The sequence below is a fragment of the Carcharhinus amblyrhynchos genome, chromosome 20 (assembly GCF_965287045.1).
Source record: "Carcharhinus amblyrhynchos chromosome 20, sCarAmb.v2.hapA, whole genome shotgun sequence".
NCBI classification, from domain to species: domain Eukaryota; kingdom Metazoa; phylum Chordata; class Chondrichthyes; order Carcharhiniformes; family Carcharhinidae; genus Carcharhinus; species Carcharhinus amblyrhynchos.
Window position 1 is genome coordinate 27,754,141 of NC_137343.1, and position 20,743 is coordinate 27,774,883.

Consider the following 20,743-nt stretch of genomic DNA (forward strand, 5'->3'; position numbering starts at 1 on the left):
GGCCTGGGAATTGCTGTGGGGACCATGATTGGGCCATAGGGGTGCTGGAGAGGCAGCACTGTGGGGGTCCCGGGCTGACCAGCAAACAGGGAGACTGCCAGACTGGGGCCACTGCGCATGCACAGAGTTCCAGAACTGTCAGACTCTGGCCAGAATAAGCCCTGTCCCCTGGGTTTTTAATGAGATTCATGATTGAGAGCTCTGCAGCACACAGAGTGGGGAGATTCAGGTGAAAAGCTGAACTGAGAAAACAGTCAGGATTTTTTCCCACCAATTCAGTGCTTTTGGGAGAATCGCAGCCAGAGTGTGGTTCCTTTGTCTCTCTCTTGAGTGTCACTCATCAGCAATTCACCATCTTTGGCTGGATGTCCATCGGTCTTATTTACAGTTCAATATTTCTGGACATAACTTGGTGTTTTTCCTCAATTATTATGATGTTAATATGTATCATTTTTAAAAAGCAGTCCTAAAGAATTATGACCCAGACTAAAAGAGTGTGAATAATAATTATATTATTGTGTCATTGATTTTTTTTAAGTGGATATTGATGGTTAGTCTCTCCCTTTAAGTTTTTTATAAAATGTTTTCCACAGGTGGAGACACAAAGTGAAAAATCCCTCAGTGGCATGCTAACGTCCCCAGAACCAACTTCTCCTAATTCAGCCTTGGGCACTTCACTCAGTCAAAAAGACCACTACTCGTATGGTAAAATTAATTGTTAAATTGCCATGTTTAAGTTCCTGAAATATTCAAATATAGGCTTTGTGGCCATCCTATTTAAACATTCTGCCTTGATGTTATTTAAAGCAAAAAGAGTTGTACATCACTTGTGCCCCCTTTGACACGTTGCTGTCACTCTCTCTGCGAGAAGATTACACAATGGTTTCTACATTGAACTATTATATGCCAGCCAGCTCTATAGAACCTCCCACAGCTTTCCTTATCTAACTCTGTCAATCTAGCCCTGTACTCCCTTTCCACTCACATACTTATCCTGCTTCACATTAAATGCAGCAATTTTGGGATGGTTATTCTAATGGCCTTATTATCCATAGCCCAGATATTAAACAATTTTTATGTGTATAAAAATAAAATTAGTAATTCCACATATCCCATCCACCAACCGAGGTCCACTTTTGTATTTGATAGAAAGGCGATAACTGTGCTTTGGTTCAATAATGGTATAAATATCTGAAACTTTCACAACTGCCATTCCATCTGTACTTATCTGTAAAGGTGCAAATCTGGGTTAGGATGTGGAAATAAAATTAAATAACAGCAAATAAAACACAACTTTCTATCTAAGTACCTAGGGGCAGCACGGTGGTTAGCACTGCTGCCTCACAGTGCCAGGGACCTGGTTCAACTAGGGGATTTTCACAGCAACTTCATTGCAGTACTAATGTAAGCTACTTGTGACACAAATAAATAAACTTTTACTTCTTTATTTTTCCTTCCAGACCACAACTTCAATATAAAAGTGTCTAATAACTTTGTACGTGAATGGTTAAATTACACACTTGGATTTGATTTATGTAATTTCATCAAATGCAGTAAGCCACAAAAACATTTACCAAATACAAGAATCTGTCATGAAATCATTACCATTTTAAAAGATATATTTGTTTTAAGCAAAAAAAGGAAAGATTTTGGATTGATGTTGTGCTTTTCATACATTTGGGATGTTTGAAAGTGTTTTACAGTCAATAAAATGCTTTTGAGTTGTTTCGAGGTTAGGAAACACAGTTGCCATTTTCCACATCGCAGAAGCCGCTCAATCAGCATTGAGGGCTGGAATTTTCCAACCTCACTCATGGCTGGGATTCTCCAGTCCCACTGCAGTAAACGTGATTTGGCTGAGCGCCAAATTCTCACTGGTATTGGCACAGGGTGTGAATGGCTGGAGAATTCTAGCCAAGATGTTGGTTTCTCTCTGGTTATGATGATAATGGTTGAGGAATAAATGTAGTCTAGGACACAAAGCAAGTGGTGGAGATACCCCGTTCATCTTCAAATGTTTTATTTTACATCAATCCAAGAGGGTTTAACTTCCCATCAAAAAGGCTGTCCCTATGACAGTGCAACTCTTCCTATCACTGCACTGAAACTGTCACCTAGATTATCTGGTCAAGACTTTGAAGTGTTTTGAAGTTTATTTATTAGTGTCACAAGTAGACTTACATTAACACTGCAATGAAATCCCTGTGAAAATCCCCAATTCACCACACTCTGGCACCTGTTTGTGTATGCTGAGGGAGAATTTTGCATGGCCAATACACCTAACCAGCATGTCTTTCGGACTGTGGGGAAAATGGGAGCACCCAGAGGAAACCCACATAGACACGGGGAGAACGTGCAGACTCTACACAGTGACCCAAGCCAGGGATCAAACCTGGGTCCCTATCACTGAGGCAGCAGTGCTAACCATTGTGCCATTGAGTGGAACTTCACCTTTTGCCTCAGAAACAAGAATATTTTCATCGAACACATTGCTGGCATCTGGGTGAGTGTGTCTCTGGGTTAGAATTCAATCCAGAAGAGTTGACAGTAATCTTCTTTCTTTCAAATACAAAGAGATAAAAATAATGAATATCAGCTGGCCCACTGAATTGGTTCCATATTGTGGCTCTAGGTGCCTGCGAGTAGGCACACCAGCTCCTGGGAGAAGCAAAAATTAACACACTGACAGGGAAAATTAAATTTTGAAAAATCCTCTCTGAACCTTAAGCATAATTAAAATGATTTCTGGATGAGCATACTGTCCAGGAGATCCCTCAATAAACATCCCACCTATATATTATGTGCAGCGATATCCACATCAGCTAAGAACTTGGCATGGTAGCACAATGGTTAGCACTGCTGCCTCATAGCACCAGGAACCTGGGTGCGATTCTCGGCTTGGGTCACTGTGTAGTTTGCACGTTCGCTCCGTGTCTGCATGGGTTTCCTTTGGATGCTTTGGTTTCCTCCTGCAGTCTATCTATGTACAGGTTAGGTGGATTGGCTTTGCTAAATTGCTCTTTAGTGTTGGGGGGGGTGCGTGAGCTAGGGTAAATGCATGGGGATAGGGCCTGATTGGTGCAGTCTTGATGGGTTGAATGGCCTCCTTCTGCACTGTAGGATTCTAACTTATCTGACTCTCTTTTGAACGTTTGAAATAATTCCACAACAATTACACGAGCCTTCAACTTGTTCTGGGGGACAGTGATGCTCTGTCAAAACAACACAACTTTTACAGAGGCCTCCTTGTCTTTCTAATCTATCCAGATTGATGCAGCCTAGACTCATCAAATCAAATCATCTCATAGACTGTGCTTTAAGTGGGTAAAAAGATACAGCTCTGCAAAACTATGATAAATAAAATAAAGACAGGAAAGACTTTCACTTTTACTGCAGGACAACCACAGATGACAGAATATCAATTTTTGGGATTGGAGGGTGAATATAGTGATGAATAAGAGGAACAGGCTAAAAATAAGTATTACTGCTGCTGATTCTGTGATGTGGATAACATCCCAAACTTTCAGCAACTCAAAAGACAATCATTCAAAGTTTAATAAAAGAGATAATAAATATAGGTTATGTGTGAAAGATAGATGAATGATTGAGCTGTTTAATAAATTTTTAGAAGTATGCTAAAATGTAAATTAAGAGCTTTGTGTCTGCCGAAGACACAATTGGTGACATGTGGCAGAGAAAATACAGATAGATTCAGATTTATCGTTATCAAAAATTTCTATATTATTGGTTACCCCACTGCAGCTCTTGTTTTTAACGGAGGTGAATTAATGCCAAACTAAGACAAACTAAACATTCCTGCAAAATTGGGCATACTTACTGAAAATATGGTACAGTTCAGGCCATGTCACCCATGTTTCTTTCAATCCCATCTTTTCAATCTCTTCCGACTTACATTCTTTCCATTTTTATTTGTTTTTTTTAATCCATAAGCTTTTAATATTTCTGCTGGGAAATATTCCTTCCTCTTTCACTTTATGTTGTTCTGCTGTCTATTGCTGATGCAGTGGTGATTCTTCCCTTTGAGGGCAACACAGCAGAGTAAGGGTCACCTGGCCTATTTGACCAGTCAGGACTCAGAGTGGGGAATTCTCCCCAGGGAGAGGAGCTCTCCTAGGCAGAGGTATTTTAGAGCTAGCTGCAAACATGTTGCTGCTCTTAAAGATCACTAAATAAATCCCTTTTCATTCAGAACAAAGAACAAAGAACAACACAGCACGGGAAACAGGCCCTTCGGCCCAACGAGCCCGCGCCGCCGTCCTACTATCTCAGTGACCTATTCATGATTTTAGTCTACGCCTAACGTGCGAGGATCAGGGAGGTCCAATTTAGGGACAATTTTAGTACCCAATCAATCAGCCTAAAAGCACATCTTTGGGGGATGTGGGAGGAAACCGGAGCACCCGGAGGAAACCCACGCAACCACGGGGAGAACGTGCAAACTCCCACAGACACAGGCCCAAATCCATGTGTCCGCACAGCAACAGAGATAGTCTCTGAGCTGTCATGTTGCCCTCGAGATGGTCCAGTTTAAGCACACTAACGACATGAAGCAATAGGCAACTCCCGAAGCAACATCCAAGAGCAGCCCACTACAACCTGCCGCCTGCATGCCCCTTGCTGGACTTAAATGCCTGTGGAGACAAAAAAATTCATTATTAAACAGGCAAAGACTAACATTCCTGAGGCAAAACATATTCCCAAGCCTACAATGTTCAGTAAGGCCTACTATATCCCCCTATATGTAGCCCGCTCATATGGCTGTCTAAGTGACTCTTAAACAACCCTAGCGTGCCTGCTTCCACCACCTTACTCGGCAGTGCATTCCACACCCCCACTACCCTTTGCGTGAAAAACTGCCCTCTAATATTTGTCTTATACCTAGCCCCCCTCACCCTAAGCCCGTGACCCCTCGTTCTATCCATTTCTTGTAGCGGAAAAAGCTTACCACCATTTACTCTATCTATCCCCTTCATAATCTTATAAACCTCTATTAGATCCCCCCTCAGCCGACGTCTCTCAAGGGAAAACAGCCCAAGTTCATCCAATCTTTCCTCGTAAGACAGCCCTTCCATACCAGGCAACATCCTGGTAAATCTCCTCTGCACTCTCTCCAGGATCTCTACATCCTTCCGGTAGTACGGCGACCAGAACTGGACGCAGTACTCCAAGTGAGGCCTAACCAACGTTCTATACAACTGCAACATCTGACTCCTACTCTTATATTCTATACCTCTTCCTATGAAGGCTAACATACCATACGCTTTCCTCATCACATTCTGCACCTGTACCGACACCTTCAGGGACTTATGCACTTGCACCCCCAGGTCTCTCTGCGTATCTATACTCCGGATAGTTCTACCTTTTATCGTATAACTCCCCTCCACATTATTCCGGCCAAAGTGCATCACCTCGCATTTCTCCGGATTAAATTCCATTTGCCATCTATCTGCCCAATCTACCAGCCTGTCTATGTCCTGTTCACTAATGAAGTTTCTGACAGTGCATCAATACAGATGCCTTACACTATTTCCTACACTCCTCTTATGTAAGGTGATGGGAAACAAGTGAAAAGAAAAGTAAGCTACAAAATGTATCCGTATATGTATTTTTAATATCATTTTCTCTTCAGTGTTTAATTACAAGTTACCTCAAAAACCGTGGGGAGATCCTCTCGTATATGACTATTCCAGGATTCACCTGGTGAAAGAATTGCATGCCCTCAAGCAATTGCTACTGAATGGGATCACAGTAACTGTAATCGAAGAAACGGTAAGCTTTGTTTAGAATCAGCTGGTAATTCTGTTTTGTCACTAATCTGACATTTTCTGAAACTTGCTTTCATATTTCTACACATGCAATCATAGCCTGGGTTTCTTTGAGTTTTAGTTGCTGATTGATGTTGATGTGGATGTTATGAATCTTTTCTCGTGCCACAATGAAAAAACCTCTGTAACCTTGGACAGTGACTTTGTTCCGATGAACGCCTGATGACCCAGATCTAGAATTTTGTAGTCAAAATCTATCTGTGGGTTTGAGACAGTTCAATCCATTACAGAAAACTGTGGGTAGAAACCCCAGTCGGAGTGAGTGTAGAATTTCTCATTTCCCCTCATAGCGATATTCATTTAAGACTCCTATTTTTCTTTTTATAGTGAATGGGGCTGAGAGGCCCCATAGATCAGGCATCATCATGGGTGGCACAGTGGTTAGCACTGCTGCCTCACAGCTCCAGGGACCCGGATTCAATTCCCGGCTTGGGTCGCTGTCTGTGTCGATTTTGCACGTTCTCCCTGTGTCTGCATGGGTTTCCCCTGGGTGCCCTGGTTTCCTCCCACAGTCTAAAGATGTGTGGGTTAGGTTGATTGGCCATGCTAAATTGTTCCTTAGTGTCCCAGGATGTGTATGTTAGAGGGATTAGCACAGTAAATATGTGGGGTTTTGGGGATAGGGTATGGGTAGGACTGTTGTTGGTGTCAATGGGCCGAATGGCCTCTTTCTGGACTGTATGGATTGTACTATCTTATGAACTCAGTGTACTTTTGTGGAACATTGAAATCTTGGTGGATTTTGCAACTTTTGTATTGCATTTAACTTTGCTTGATGATGTGATCTAATTCTCAGATTGAACATTTGTTAGGTGATCGTTTTATTTTGAGATTAAAGTCTTGTTTGTTTTAATAGATCCTTTCCTGGCCAATCGAGGCAGAGGAGGGCAAGATTCCAGAAACTACTGTGAAAGGGAAAGCTCGCAATTCTGCAAAGGTTGTAGCAATAGTGCATATGCAAATCTATATCAGGAAAGAAAAGGAGAGAGTTCTATCATATCCATTCTTTCAACCAGATGAAATAATTTTCTATACTGCACATTGAAAATATCTTTTCTCACTTAGAAATCCTCAAAATGTTGAGGAAATATTGTTCTTTAATATCATAATCACAGGGATTTAATGTTTCAATTTGGGCAAAGACCCTTGGATGTGATTAGTGATGTTAGTCATAGAATTCCAGCAGTGCAGAACATGGCCATTTGGCCCGTCAGTCCTGTATCGACATCAATCCCATCCAGGTTCTATCCCCGTAAGGGGACTCTGCTAATCTCCTTGAAGTAAGAAGTCTCACAACACCAGGTTAAAGTCCAACAAGTTTACTTGATAGTCAACCCACTAGCGATTGGGGTTTGCCCCTTCGTCAGGTGAGTCAATCCTCTTGACACCAAGGGTCAATTTTAGCATGGCTAATCAACCTAAACCACTTATTTTTGGAACGTGTGAGGAAACTGGAGCATCCAGAGGAAACCCACACAGAGATGAGGAGAATGTGCAAACTCCATGCAGACAGTCACCCGAGACTGGAATTGAACCTGGGTCCCTCACGCTCTGAGGCAGCAGGGCTAACCACTGTGCCAATGTGCCACCTCATCTAGTCATAGACTCAATGCTACCAGCTTGTCGGTTTTTGTGCCAAGCTAAGGGTGCCAATCATTAAACAATAGTATAAAAATGCTTGTTTTTTTGGTGTTTGCAAGTGTTGATTTGGCTATAATGTATATTTTTTGAGGAGGAACTAGGGAGGCAAAGACAGCAACAAGAATGCAAAGGAAATAGACACTGACAAGGAGAAAAAAAAGACACCTGCTTTGTTTCGGAGTGATCCACCCATTCAGAAAATACTCGGCAGTTATCATATCAATCTGCACTCCATTATGAAAGGAAATCACTACATTGAGATGCTTTGTGATTTAGGCGTTTCTAAAATTGAGGAAAAAGTGAACTTGCCGACGCCAGACATCAAGGTACAATACAAACCCTGGTTTCTCTTGATCTTATAAATACAAATATGTACATCTAAAATAAGAGCTAAAAGGCATGTTACTGTGTAACCATATCGACAAAGTTCAGATGGTGAGCTAATAGTAAATTCACCCGAAAGAATGTAGTTTTTAACAGAAAAACGCAAGAGAATAATATTTTGTCAAATGCTAGTTTATTGTACACTCTGTTTTAATTGTGATCAGTTGCCTAACTGTCAAGACAGAGATGAAGTTTTTGTAACTAAAATGTGCTAAACCCAATAGATAACTGATCTCAGAATCATGACAAGATAAAGTTTCCTCACTCTGTCCGTTGTACCAGAGATATTAGATATACAGCACGTAGAGTAGAATAGCCTGATAGCTGTCAGCTGTCTACAGGCTAATTAAGGTTTAAGGAGTATAATATTAATATTATAATTAATTTACATGATTCTTTATCCTTGCGGTTTGTTAATTCATTTGTAGTTTGGGAATACGTTGGCCTAGTGGAATTATCGCTAGAAGATTAATCCAGAAACTCAGCTAATATTCTGCGAAATGTGTTCGAATCCCATCACAGCAGATGGTGAAATTTGCATTCAATAAAAATTATCTGGAATTCAGAATCTACTGATGACTGTGAAACCATTGTCGATTGTTGGGAAAAACCCATCCAGTTCACTAATGTTCTTTAGGGAAGGAAATCTGTTGTCCTTACCTGGTCTGGCCTACATGTGATTCCAGAGCAATATCAATATGGCTGACTCTCAACTGTCCTTTGAACAAGGGCAACTAGGGATGGGCAATAAATGCTGGCCAGCCAGAGACGCTATGTCCCACGAATGAATTTTTAAAAAGTTAGTGCTGGTTTTCCTATGATATTCCAATAAGACAAACCTGCCCACATCTCCGAATTCATTTTGACCCATTTACCTGTGCCCGAATCACCTGGTATGAGTTGTGGGCTTCTGACGGGACTCCAATATACGAGGAGGCGCCCACCATTGTATCCTCAGAATATATAATCTCCTCCTCGTACCTTACCTGATGAAATCATTAAACGTCTTGCAGAACTGAGTTGCTGTGCAGGGTAATTGGAGGTGGCACTTACTGCCTTGTTTGCTTATTTCCACACTGACTGTGGAACTATCTCAGATAACACCTGCTCTCTATCCCAAAGAGAGCTCCTTGTAAACAACATTGTACTGCCACCTCTGTAAATGTGAGATCTGTATTCTGAAACAGCCCACTGAGAAATTGTGCCATGATTATCCATCCTGTAGATCAACAGATAAATAGTTCCTGTTGACACCTGGTTCTTTGAGCTGCAAATAAATCCTGTAGCAGCGCATCATTTCCTGTCCTAGTGGCAAGTTCCTAATTGTAGGAGGAAATATTACTGGCGGCATACGTTGTAAGCATGCCAGGACCAACACTAGTTTAGCTAGATGGACAAAAGTCATAGAATCACGGAATTTCTACAGTACAGAAGGAGGCCATTCAGCCCATCTAGTCTGCATCATCTTTTTGCTCACACTTGCAACAGCTACACTCCTTCCAATTCCAATTTAAGGTGTGGTGCCCAGTATTGCTTACAATACCTTGTGTGTGGTCTAGCTGAAGAGAATGTGTAACCCCTTGCATTAAAGTTCTCCAGATAGAGAGCTGGACATTCCTTTAGTTTTCTTGATTCTTTTTTATAACTGTATATGACATTTTAACTATCTACATACACAGGTTCCTCAATCATTCTGAACTGTCATTGTTTCGAGCCTTTCACTATTTAGAAAGTGCTCCAACCTACTCTTTTTTTAAGTTCTACATAAGAACTAGGAGAAGGAATAGGCCACCTGGCCCCTCGAGCCTGCTCTGCCATTTGTGGACTTAGCTCCACTTACCTGTCCATTCACCATAACCCTTAATTCCTTTACTGTCAAAAATTTATCTATCCTTGACTTAAAAACATACAATGAGGTAGCTTCAACTGCTTCACTGGGCAGGGAATTCACAACCCTTTGTGTGAAGAAGTTCTCCACTCAGTCCTAAATCTGTTCCCCCTTATATTGAGGCTATGCCTCCTAGGTCTGGTTTCACCTGCCAGTGGAAACAACTTCTATCTTATCTATTCCCTTCAGAATCTTATGTTTCTATAACATCTCCCTTCATTCTTCTAAATTCCAAGGAGTATAGCCTCAGTTTACTCAGTCTCTCCTCATAAGCTAACTCTTTCAACTCTGGAATCAACCTAGTGAATCTCCTCAGCACCCCCTCCAGTGTCAGTATATCCTTTCTCAAGTAAGGAAACCAAAACTGTACACAATATTCCAGGTGTGGCTTCACCAGTACCTTATACAACTGCAACATAACCTCACTGTTTTTAAACTCCATCCCTCTCGCAATGAAGGACAAAATTCTATTTGCCTTCTTAATTACCTGCTGCACCCGCAAACCAACTCCTTGTGATTCTTGCACAAGGACAGTCCCTTTGCACAGCAGCATGCTGCAATTTTTTACTATTTAAATAATAGTCTATTTTGCTGTTATTCTTACCAAAATGGATTACCAACATTGTAGTCCATCTGCCAGACCCTAGCCCACTCACTTAGACTATCTATATCCCTTTGCAAACTTCCAACGTTCTCTGCCACTCATTTAGTGTCATCTGTGAATTTTGACACCCTACACTTGGTCCCCAACTCCAAATCACCGATGTTATGTTCTAAGTGGACAATCTCCTGTCTGCCGATGCTAAAAACCATTTGCCCCAGATTTTTTTTTATTCATTTATGGGCACGGCTGACTGGCCAGCATTTATTGCCCATCCCTAGTTGCCTTTGGAGGGCAGTTGAGAGTCAACCATATTGCTGTAGCCCTGGAGTCACATGTTGGCCAGACCAGGTAAGGACGGCAGATTTCCTTCCCTAAAGGACATTAGTGAACCAGGTGGGTTTTTCCAACAATTGACAATGGCTTCATGGTCATCAGTAGATTATTAATTCCAGATTTTTTTTTATTGAATTCAAATTCCACCATCCGCCATGGCAGGATTCAAACCTGGGTTCCCAGAACATTAGCTGAGTTTCTGGATTAATAGGTTAGCAATAATACCATTAGTCCATTCCCTCCCAAAGATTCACTTAGGATAGGGCTTTCTAGTCCTTCCCATTGTTGGGATCTTCCAGTGCCTCCAAAAGCAATCCTCACCCGCTCCCCCCGCCCCACAACAGGATCCCTGGTAGCAGGATTAGCAAGTCACTCAAAATGCCGCAGACATTGATGGGACTGGAATATCCCACTGGTGGGCAATTCCACCATCAGAAAACATGGGGGTCTGGAAAATCTTGCCCTTAATCTATTCATAATGGTTTGTAATTTTATGCTTCTATTTCAACTGCCTTTAATATTACTTATCTTCACATCGTCAGCAAACTTGGATATGTGATTCTCTACTTTAACTCCACCATCGAAGTTATTGATTAAGGGTTATGGGGAGAGGGCAGGAAGGTGGAACTGAGCCGCGACAGATCAGCCATGATCTTATTGAATGGCGGGGCAGGCTCGAAGGGCTAGATGGCCTACTCCTGCTCCTATTTCTTATGTTCTTAAATGTCCATTCCTTCATCTGTCAGTCATGCAGATGAGGCTCCCTGATACAGACCCCTGGGGAAGACCATTTGTAAGAAGTCTCTCAACACCAGGTTAAAGTTCAACCAGTTTATTGATAGTAAACCCACAAACTTTTGGAAATGCTGTTCCTTCATCCCACATCATGAAGACCATTTGTCACAGCCTGTCTGTCAATCACTGAACATTCTCTTTATCCCTTGCCTCTGTCCTCTGCCTTCAGGCCAATTACCAACCCATGTCACAAGGTTATCTTTAATTCCCTGTGCTTTATCTTTTTCCAACCTAATTACAGAAAGGTGTTATGAGGAGGTCAGAGTTCGCCCTCAGAAGACCCACACCTTTGGAGGAAAGAGCCAATATCGCTTCCAAGTATCTTCATTTTTTGTCGCAGGCAGCAAACAGCCAATCACTGTGGCAGTTATAATAGTTCGATATTAACCTTTTCATTTGGTTTTATGAAGCTGTAAATGTCCATAATTCCTCCACAGGAGACTAAAAAGGGCAAAGGTGCAAAGAAAAAAGATGACGATTCAAAATTGGGGAAAGACTCGGGGACACGTAGAAAAAGTAAATCAAAAGACATACCAGATAACAGTAAGTGCAGTAATTGTTTCTGATACCAATGTGCCATCCTGTTGCCCTTCACTTGGTCAGATGATTTGTACCCAGTTGTTTAATCAGTTAGTGAATTCTGATTATATTACTTCCTAGACATATTGTCTGTTATTTAATAATAATTTGCAATAATCATTTTAAAATAATGAATAATTGAAAATACTGATGCTAGTGTGCACTGAAATCACAATTGGGCATTAACCTTTGACACCCGATACAACATTTGGCACTGACTTTGATAAGGAAACAAAATGAATAAAGTAATTTGCCAGGTAAAGGAAGGGAAGCTATCAGGGTGATGGCTGCATGGAGCAGAGATGGAAATCGGCCAGCTGTAGGGTCATAGTCATAAAAGTTTACAGCATGGAAACAGGCCCTTTGGCCCAACTTGTCCATGCCGCCTTTTTTTAAAACCCCTAAACTAATCGCAATTGCCTGCATTTGGCCCATATCCCTCTATACCCATCGTACCCATGTAAATATCTAAATGCATTTTAAAAGACAAAATTGTACCTGCCTCTACTACTACCTCTGGCAGCTTGTTTCCAGACACTCACCATGCTCTGTGTGAAAGAATTGCCCCTCTAGACACTTCTGTATCTCTCCCCTCTCACCTTAAACCCAGTAGGACATTAACTCAAGACTTTGTGAACCTGAGGTCAAATTATAAGTGTGTGAGGTATAGATTTATTACAGGAAGTGTCATTTTCACCACAAAGTGATGCAATATGAAGAACACGGCACATGGACCAGTGTTAATGATAACAAACAACAAAAATTACACACAGGAAGAAAAATAAATGACTTTTTTTCAGAAATGTATGCAGTTTATTTACTTAATAACATTTCTGAGCTAACTATAGTGATCGAGAGAGGATTTGGATAAGGCGATATATGGACCATAAGAAACATCATCAACTATGCTGCAATGAGCAATCACAAGGGAGGTTAACCAATGTGCTGTAAAAGTATTATTATTGTAGAGGTGTTTATTAAAGTTCCAGGCCATTTAAACCTCTTACAGCAGGAAAATCATAGCTTCATAGAATATGAGAGGTCATTTGGGCCATAATATCTGCCAGTTTGCTGATAAAGCTACATGATTATTCTCATTCCCTTGCTTTTTATTTCTAGTTCTAATTAATTAAATCAAATTAATTATTCAGTTTCTTTTTAAGGTTTACTATTAAATCAACTTGCCAACGTTTCAGGCATTCCACATCCTAAAGAACTGTCTGCAAAAAAAAAAAATTCTCTCCAACTTCCACCTGGTTCTTTTACCATTTACCTGAAATCAGTGTCCTCTCCTTGCTGGCCAGCCTGCCACTGAAAACAAGACTCCATAAATATCAAAAGTCTCCATGATTTTGAACACCTCTACCAAAACTTAACTTTAACCTGCTCTTAGAATATTCTCAGCTTCATTAGTCTCTCCGTGTGATTTTTTTTTGATCTGATTCATTCATAAAACATGAGTGTCATAGGCAAGGCCAGCATCTATTACCTATTCCTCATTGCCCTTGGTGAGCCACCTTCTGGGTCTGCTGCAGTTAATGTGGTGTAGTTACTCCCGTAGTGTACTTTATTGTAATGGTTTGAAAGGACTGAGTGTCGTGCTAAACTATTCCAGTTGGCTGTTAAGAGTCACTCCTGTTGCTGTGGATCTGGGATCACGCACAGGCCAGACCAAGTAAGGATGGCAGACTCCTCCAACACCCACTGAAGGACAGTAGTGAATTAGATGAGTGTTCATGGCAATGTGACAGTTTTATGATCATCATTACAGAGACTAATATTTTGATCCAGATTTATTAATGAACTGAATCTAAATAACTCCTAGCTGCCATGATGGGATTTGAACTCACATCTCCAGAAGCATTAGCCCAGCCCTATTACCAATCCACTGACATTACCACTATGCTACTATCCCCCTAATCCCTGCTATCATTCCAGTAAAGCTCGTAACTCTCCTCTGCACCTTCTCCTTGACAACCATCCTTCAATGTGGTGCCCTGAATCGGACACAACAGTCTAACTGAGGCCTAAAACCAATGCTTTATAACTATGTACCATAATTGCCTTGCTTTTGTTCTCTGTGCTGCTTTGATTTACAAAGATGAGGATCATGTAAGCAATTTTTTAAACAGCCTTTTTAAGTTGTTCCACCACTTTCAAAGGTTGGTGTTTGTGAACTCTTAAGTCTCTTGGCTCATGGTTCCTCCTTTAGAATTGCTCTATTTCACTTATGTTGCTTCCCCTCGTTCTTCCTTCCAGTGGCTGAAATTTGCTGGCCCCTTCCCGCCGACGGGGTTTTCCAGTCCCACCAATGGTGACTCCCACCACCATGGCTGGCCTCGTGGGGAGGGTGTGAAAAATGGGAAAATCCATTGACAGCAGCAGGTCAGAACATCCCACCACCTGCCAATGGCAGGCCACCCAATGTTAGTGCAGAAGGGCTAATCATACAATAGCATGGTTAGCTCTTAAAAAGAGGGAAAGAAGTTAAAGGAAGTATCAAAACTTCCAACAAATAAGAATGATGAGAACACCCTTACACAAATAAACTTCAGTAATTCATATATAACAATAACAAGGTCAAATGTGATAATGCAAAAGAAATGTGTAAAACTTGTATTTCTTACCATGAGAAGCTAATCCATTGCAACAGGAAATGTATAGTTATTGATTTATTGATAGCTTTTTGTTTTGCAAAAAACATATCCACATACAGTGCAGAAAAGACCTTTTGGTCCATTGATTCTGCGCCGACTCTGACAGAGCAATTTTCCCCTGGCCCTATTCCCATAACCCTATATATTTTCCATGGCAGACTCATCTAACGACCATATCTTTGGACTGTGGGAGGAAACCCACACAGACACAGGGAGAATGTGTAGACTCTGCACAGACTGTCACCCAAATTGAACCCGAGTCCCACAGAGCTATGAAGCAGCAGTGCTTCATGGATTATCTAAAAGAAGTTTACAAAACATTTCATAATGGTGATCACAGAAAGTGCAACATTATTCAAGTTTTCTACATCGATCATGTTGCACTCTGATCCACTTCAATGCAATCAAAGGAACATTACAGACATTCCATAATGGTCACCACAAGGCAATAATATTTAAATTATCTACATAGATCAAGTTATGCTCTGAGATGCTTCAATACAATTGCGAATCATGTAATATTTACAGAATACCTTCAATGTGAGTCATACAGCCCAGGACAATTTCCAATTCCAAGCCTCTCAGTACATTATGGTTGAAAGAACTTAGAAAGCAACCGTTCCCTGTGTGAGTCCCAAAATGTTATAATTTTCCAATCAAGTCAATAATTGCCACTGTCACGGTTCACATTCTTTTCCAATGTGTTTAATTTGTATAGATAACTATGGCTAGTGCTGCTGCCTCACAGCGCCAGGGACCTGGGTTCAATTCCCGGTTTGCATCACTGTCTGTGCGGAGTCTGCACGTTCTCCCCGTATCTGCATGGGTTTCATCTGGGTGCTCCAGTTTCCTCCCACAGTCTGAAAGATGTGCTGGTTGGGGCGCATTGGCCAAACTAAATTCCCCCTCAGTGTATCCGAACAGACTAGCGACTAGGGGATTTTCACAGTGACTTCACTGCAATGTTAATGTAAGGCTATTTGCAACATTTAATTAATTAATCAAAAGATTGGTAATTCCCAAGAACTGACCAAGGTTCTCTTGAATTGGATATTGTAACCACATGTTGTAAGGTGCAATTATTCCCTTCATAGTGGACTATAATAGGGGGAACCAGAGGGTTTCACATGATTCCAGACAAAAACTAATTACTCCTGACTCACTGCTGGCATACTGTTGAAATGACTGAATTCGTGTTCTGTGAATCCACAATGAACTGTTTGTGTCTTTTTGATTTTTTTTCAGAGAAGGCGAAAGGAAAAAGAGAAGTTGATTCAGGAGTTTTGGAGGCAACCAAGCCCAAGCATCTCTTTGTTAACTTTAAGTTACAGCTACAGAAGTGGTCGACAGTAGCAGATGCAGTGAATGAGTTATATGGAACTCATTCTTCATTCTCTTGATTACCTTGACAATAAAGAGGCAGAGCTGCAATTCTTTTACATTTTGAAATTCAACAATAAAGTAATTGCCACTACGTTGAATCTGCTTAAAGCCTTTCTTGATTCTTTTGATCATGATTATTCTAGAAGGTTCAAGATAAAGTTTATTTATTTATTAGTCACAAGTAAAGCTTGCATTAACACTGCAGAGAAGTTCCCCTAGTCCAGCACCTGTTTGGGTCAACACACCTAACCAACACGTCTTTCAGACTATGAGAGGAAACTGGAGCACCCAGAGGAAACCCGCAGGGAGAATGTACAAACTCTACAGCGTCCCTGGCACTGTGAGGCAGCAGTGCTAACCACTGTGCCACCGTGCCGTATTTATTTTCTGGCTTCTGTTATGATCGATAGCAGATCAGCATTACCTTCAGAGAGGTAGCCCTTGGTGTGTGCCCAGATGAGTGTGATGATGCACAAAGTCAAGTGGACAATGATATTACAAGTCTGTACGACTCTACTCCAATTGTGTAACTGAGGTAAATATTATAATATTCAGCACATGACAAATGAGGAACCCATGAAATACATCAGTCAGGGTCTTAGCCACAAGTTGGTAATTCGGAATCAGGAGAGATTATTGGCTACCAGAATCTGACTTTTACTAATAGGAGACCAGTCATCAGAATTTTGGGTGAGGTGGGAGTGGGGGTGGGTCACTGTATTAGATGTTGGGGTGGGTGCCCCTGTGATAGTGAGGAGGTTGCTGGGTGTGGGTGCAGTCTGGGCTGCCCTGGGGCTCTGGCACTGTTTCCAATTTTTTTTTAAGAATAAAACATTAAAGCTTTCTTCCAGCCCTCAGCCCGCCACCCCCCCCCCTCACTGTCCACATGTCCCAGTCATGCAATCCCATGGCCCACACCCACCCCTGGTCCCTCACACCCTCTATGCCAAGGTGTGCCCTTGTACCCAAATCTGTGCTCCTTTATTGCTCCTTTGGAAATTTAATGCCAATTCCTGACAACTCTTGCTTCAGTACCCTTTGCGCTTCTGCCTATTATGCCAACTCACTCACTAGCCACCATGGCCAGACCTCAGGACTCATGCAGAGATAGGATAAAATAAAGTCCTGTTGTGGAATAGAGTTCAAAGCGTCTATCACAGACTTCATTATATTGAAAAAAAATTCTCATTCATAAAAACCCATTTACTACATCTACATTCCTTCAACTACATAAACCCTTATAACAACAAACATCTAATTCAAGGACATAATCCCCAAAGACACCTATTCTGCCCCAAAGGGCATCAGGCCTCCAACAAAGGGCCTATCCATAAGGGAGCCCTCGCTATTTGAATAAATGCATGCAGTTCAGACCTACTTGTTCCTGGTCTACTCTGCACAGTAACACTTCAGGTTCACATGCCTGGTTGTCAAAATCTGACGACTTGGGGCAGTTGATGGTTTAAATGCTAGCTTCCTGCCTGAAACATGTATGTTCCAAACACAAACTGGCCTCATTCCTGCCCCTGTAAAAATGGGGGAAGTGGGGGTGGGGGGGGGGGGGGGGCATGTTCTGGGGCAGCACCTGTGATTTCCAAGCTCATCTGCCACTCCCACCATGAGAGAGATACTCTTGTGGAGAGGTAAGTGTAGGCTTTGCCACCACAAAAGCTTCTCTTGTTGTTTCACAGGCTGTGAGCTTTTCCAGTTAGGCCAGGGAATGTTTCTCATCACTAATTACCCTTGAAAAGGTGATGGTGAGCAGTCCCAAGAATGCAGTAGAAGGTCCAAGAAGTTTCACCTTGGCATTAAATGAAGATGGGACCTTCTGTTCCTGCCTAGCATGGCAGGCCACAAGCCCTGGCACAGGCTGGTGTGAAACCACTTGGCATCCTGACAACGGGATGCAGACATTGGCCTGACCAGAATCCACCCCCCACCGCCACCCCATTCCAAATTATCCAAGAATCCAGTGGGAAATCACACCAGCCAGAACATGTCTGGACCAATGTAATGTGCAAACGTCATCTTAATAAAGCCTGGGGCTGTAGACCCTGCAACACGTATCAGTCAGTGCTGGGGGCGGGGGGGAGGGGGGGGGTGAGGGGGAGGGGGGGGGGGGGGCACTCACCCAGGTGGATCTCAGTTTTAGAGTCTTCAAGAAGTTTCACCTTCTTTCTTCAGAGTGTTCCTGGAAGTCCGTTTGCCACCTTTAACAGTGAGTCAGTAACAGCCGGACACCTTTTAGAAATAGGGCCTGAATATGATGGCGATGGGCGAGTCATCCAGCCCATCCCACCACACAAAACATCATACCCACCGCTCCATCTCGTCATGAGGACAGGATTGCGTAATACAGCGTGAATTCCTGGTGGCATGTGTCGCAGGAAACCATGGGATTTAGATCTAGATGGGAAAATCGTGTCACCAGTGCTTTGTGGTTAATGATTTCGCAGAGCTGGACTCCCCAGTTTGTACGTGGAACTTTCGGCAGAATTCAGCACTCTACCAGGGGTACAAACCAGACTGAATCTGGTCATTCACATGAAGGATGCAATGCCCTGTCTCTGCCAGGAATCAGGCGCCATTTTTAAGCCCAACCAAAATCCAGAAAATGAACAAAATTGGACACTATTTTCACCCAAAAAGAGTTCAAGGTCTTTTGGGTGTCAGCCTTGCTCAGTCTCTGCAGATCTGGAAGTTCGAGACAACACTTCTGAAAAAGACCGAGGGCTGAATGTCACGTTGTGAAAGCAGGAATACCATAAGCCTGCAGAAACGGAATATCCTGGTGTGATGACACTAGGTCACTAACCCAATCTACTGATCCGCAAACAATACAGCAACAGGCAGGGCCCAAAACCAACGGCCCACACGCCATTTTGAAATGGCTAATTAGAGGCTGTTTAAGCTCATTAATTGGCAGCAATAAAATGTTCCCAATGCTCTCATAAACGTTTCCAGTGGAAAGCTCAATGATTTTCAGGATGGATGTAAAGGCTCTATGACCAGCTTTAACAGGTGAGGCTACTGGCAACTCTTTCTTTTGGAGGTTGTTACTGTTCATAATCAGGCTAATCCCTCAGGGGGAGGGTCCAACAACTGGAGCTTCAGTCACTGTGTGGGTACCACGCCATTTGTAGAGAGAATTTGGAGATTGTCTTCTCCACGGCAGGTACCTGCTCCAGTGAGTAGGAGAGGAGGCCAACTGTCCGGGGCAGGAGCCACATGAGGTGCAGGAAGGTGGGCAGGCGTGCTGAGGAATGAGGGGCCTGTAGCGAGGAGGCTGTAGCAGGCAGACAAAGGCCATACCCTGCTAACCATGTTTACACAGAGGAATCAAGTCAGATGCTGCTTTAAGTTGTTCAAGAGCAGTGCCTCTCTTTTGCCCTCTCTGAAGTTGGAGACTGGAATCTGCCAGGAAAAAACCTTTTTCTCTGTGAAGCTATTGCTTTAGAAGCTGCAGAGAGAGGCATGCCTTTCTGTCTCTGAAGTCTAGAGACTGGGAGCTGCCAGAGATGAGGTTTATCTCTCTGAAGTTCTGCTGTTTGAGGATATGTTCTTCTCTGGAAACTACTGTCTGGATCTCTGAATACAGCTGGAAATCTAGTACCCATGTAACTACCTTTGGTTTATGTGCTAATTGGTTCTAAAGAAGGGATTTATGTCTATGGGAAATAATGTTAAATTGAAAAAATAGAGATAGCTAGCTGTTAAAAACTATACTTTGTCATGTTTAAGTATTTTGATTGATAAAAGTTATGCTAATTCTTTGTGTTATATTCTGTGTTCTTATATAAAGTTTGCTTTAATAAAAGCTCCCTAGTGGATCATTTAAATCATACCTGGAGTGAAACATCTTATGTTCACCCTAATGCTAAATCAAATGGAAAAGTTGGGGTCTGGCTAACTGCATAAAATGCCTTGGAGTTTCTGGTCAGGTACCTAACGGTATACACAGATGCCACGTGTAGGCATGCTCACCGATATATTTCCTATACAGCAGTTAATTGGAAATCAGCGTTGGATGGTAATTGATTGTAGCTAGCAGGCCAGCCAGAGATTTTAATAAACCACAAGAGAAGCCGTTCCGTATATGTGAATCTTGTAGGTGTGTGTAGCTTCCCCAGGAAGCAGCCACAATTCATATATCCCATTCCCAGGAGGGGGATGTTTACAGACCCCGACACTTTGGATGGATACTCAAAAACAATGGATACCCCCATTGGTTTGTTCAAGATGAGGTTCAACACCAAGACTGGTCAGGTGGAACGCTCCATTATGCACCAGCCAGTGTTTTCCTGTTGTGCGCTGCATAACCTGGCTCACCAAAAGAGTTTTTAAGTTTATTTATTAGTGTCATAAGTAGGCTTACATTAACGCTGCAATGAAGTTACTGTGAAAATCCCCTAGTCGACACACTCCAGCACCTGCTTGGGTACACTGAGGGAGAATTTAGCATGGCCAATGCAGCTAACCAGCAAGTCTTTCAGACTGCGTGGGAAGAAGCCCACACAGACACAGGGAGAACGTGCAAACTCCACACAGGATGTGACCCAAGCCAGGAATTGAACCTGGGTCCCTGGCGCTGTGAGGCAGCAGTGCTAACCACTGCCACCATGCTGTGGAGGAA

The 20,743-nt window shown here is 42.3% G+C and overlaps 1 protein-coding gene across 1 annotated transcript in view; it reads left to right on the forward strand.

Moving 5' to 3' along the window:
• Positions 1 to 16,141, forward strand: part of LOC145356190 (leucine-rich repeat-containing protein 43-like) — a 39,481-nt gene extending 23,340 nt beyond the window's left edge. Inside the window, 7 exon segments of the mRNA XM_080208801.1 lie at positions 594 to 705; positions 5,651 to 5,790; positions 6,703 to 6,783; positions 7,579 to 7,588; positions 7,590 to 7,813; positions 11,929 to 12,034; positions 15,973 to 16,141. Coding sequence (XP_080064927.1) covers positions 594 to 705; positions 5,651 to 5,790; positions 6,703 to 6,783; positions 7,579 to 7,588; positions 7,590 to 7,813; positions 11,929 to 12,034; positions 15,973 to 16,127 — 828 coding nt within the window. The 3' untranslated portion in view covers positions 16,128 to 16,141.
• Positions 16,142 to 20,743: the final 4,602 nt, after the last annotated feature.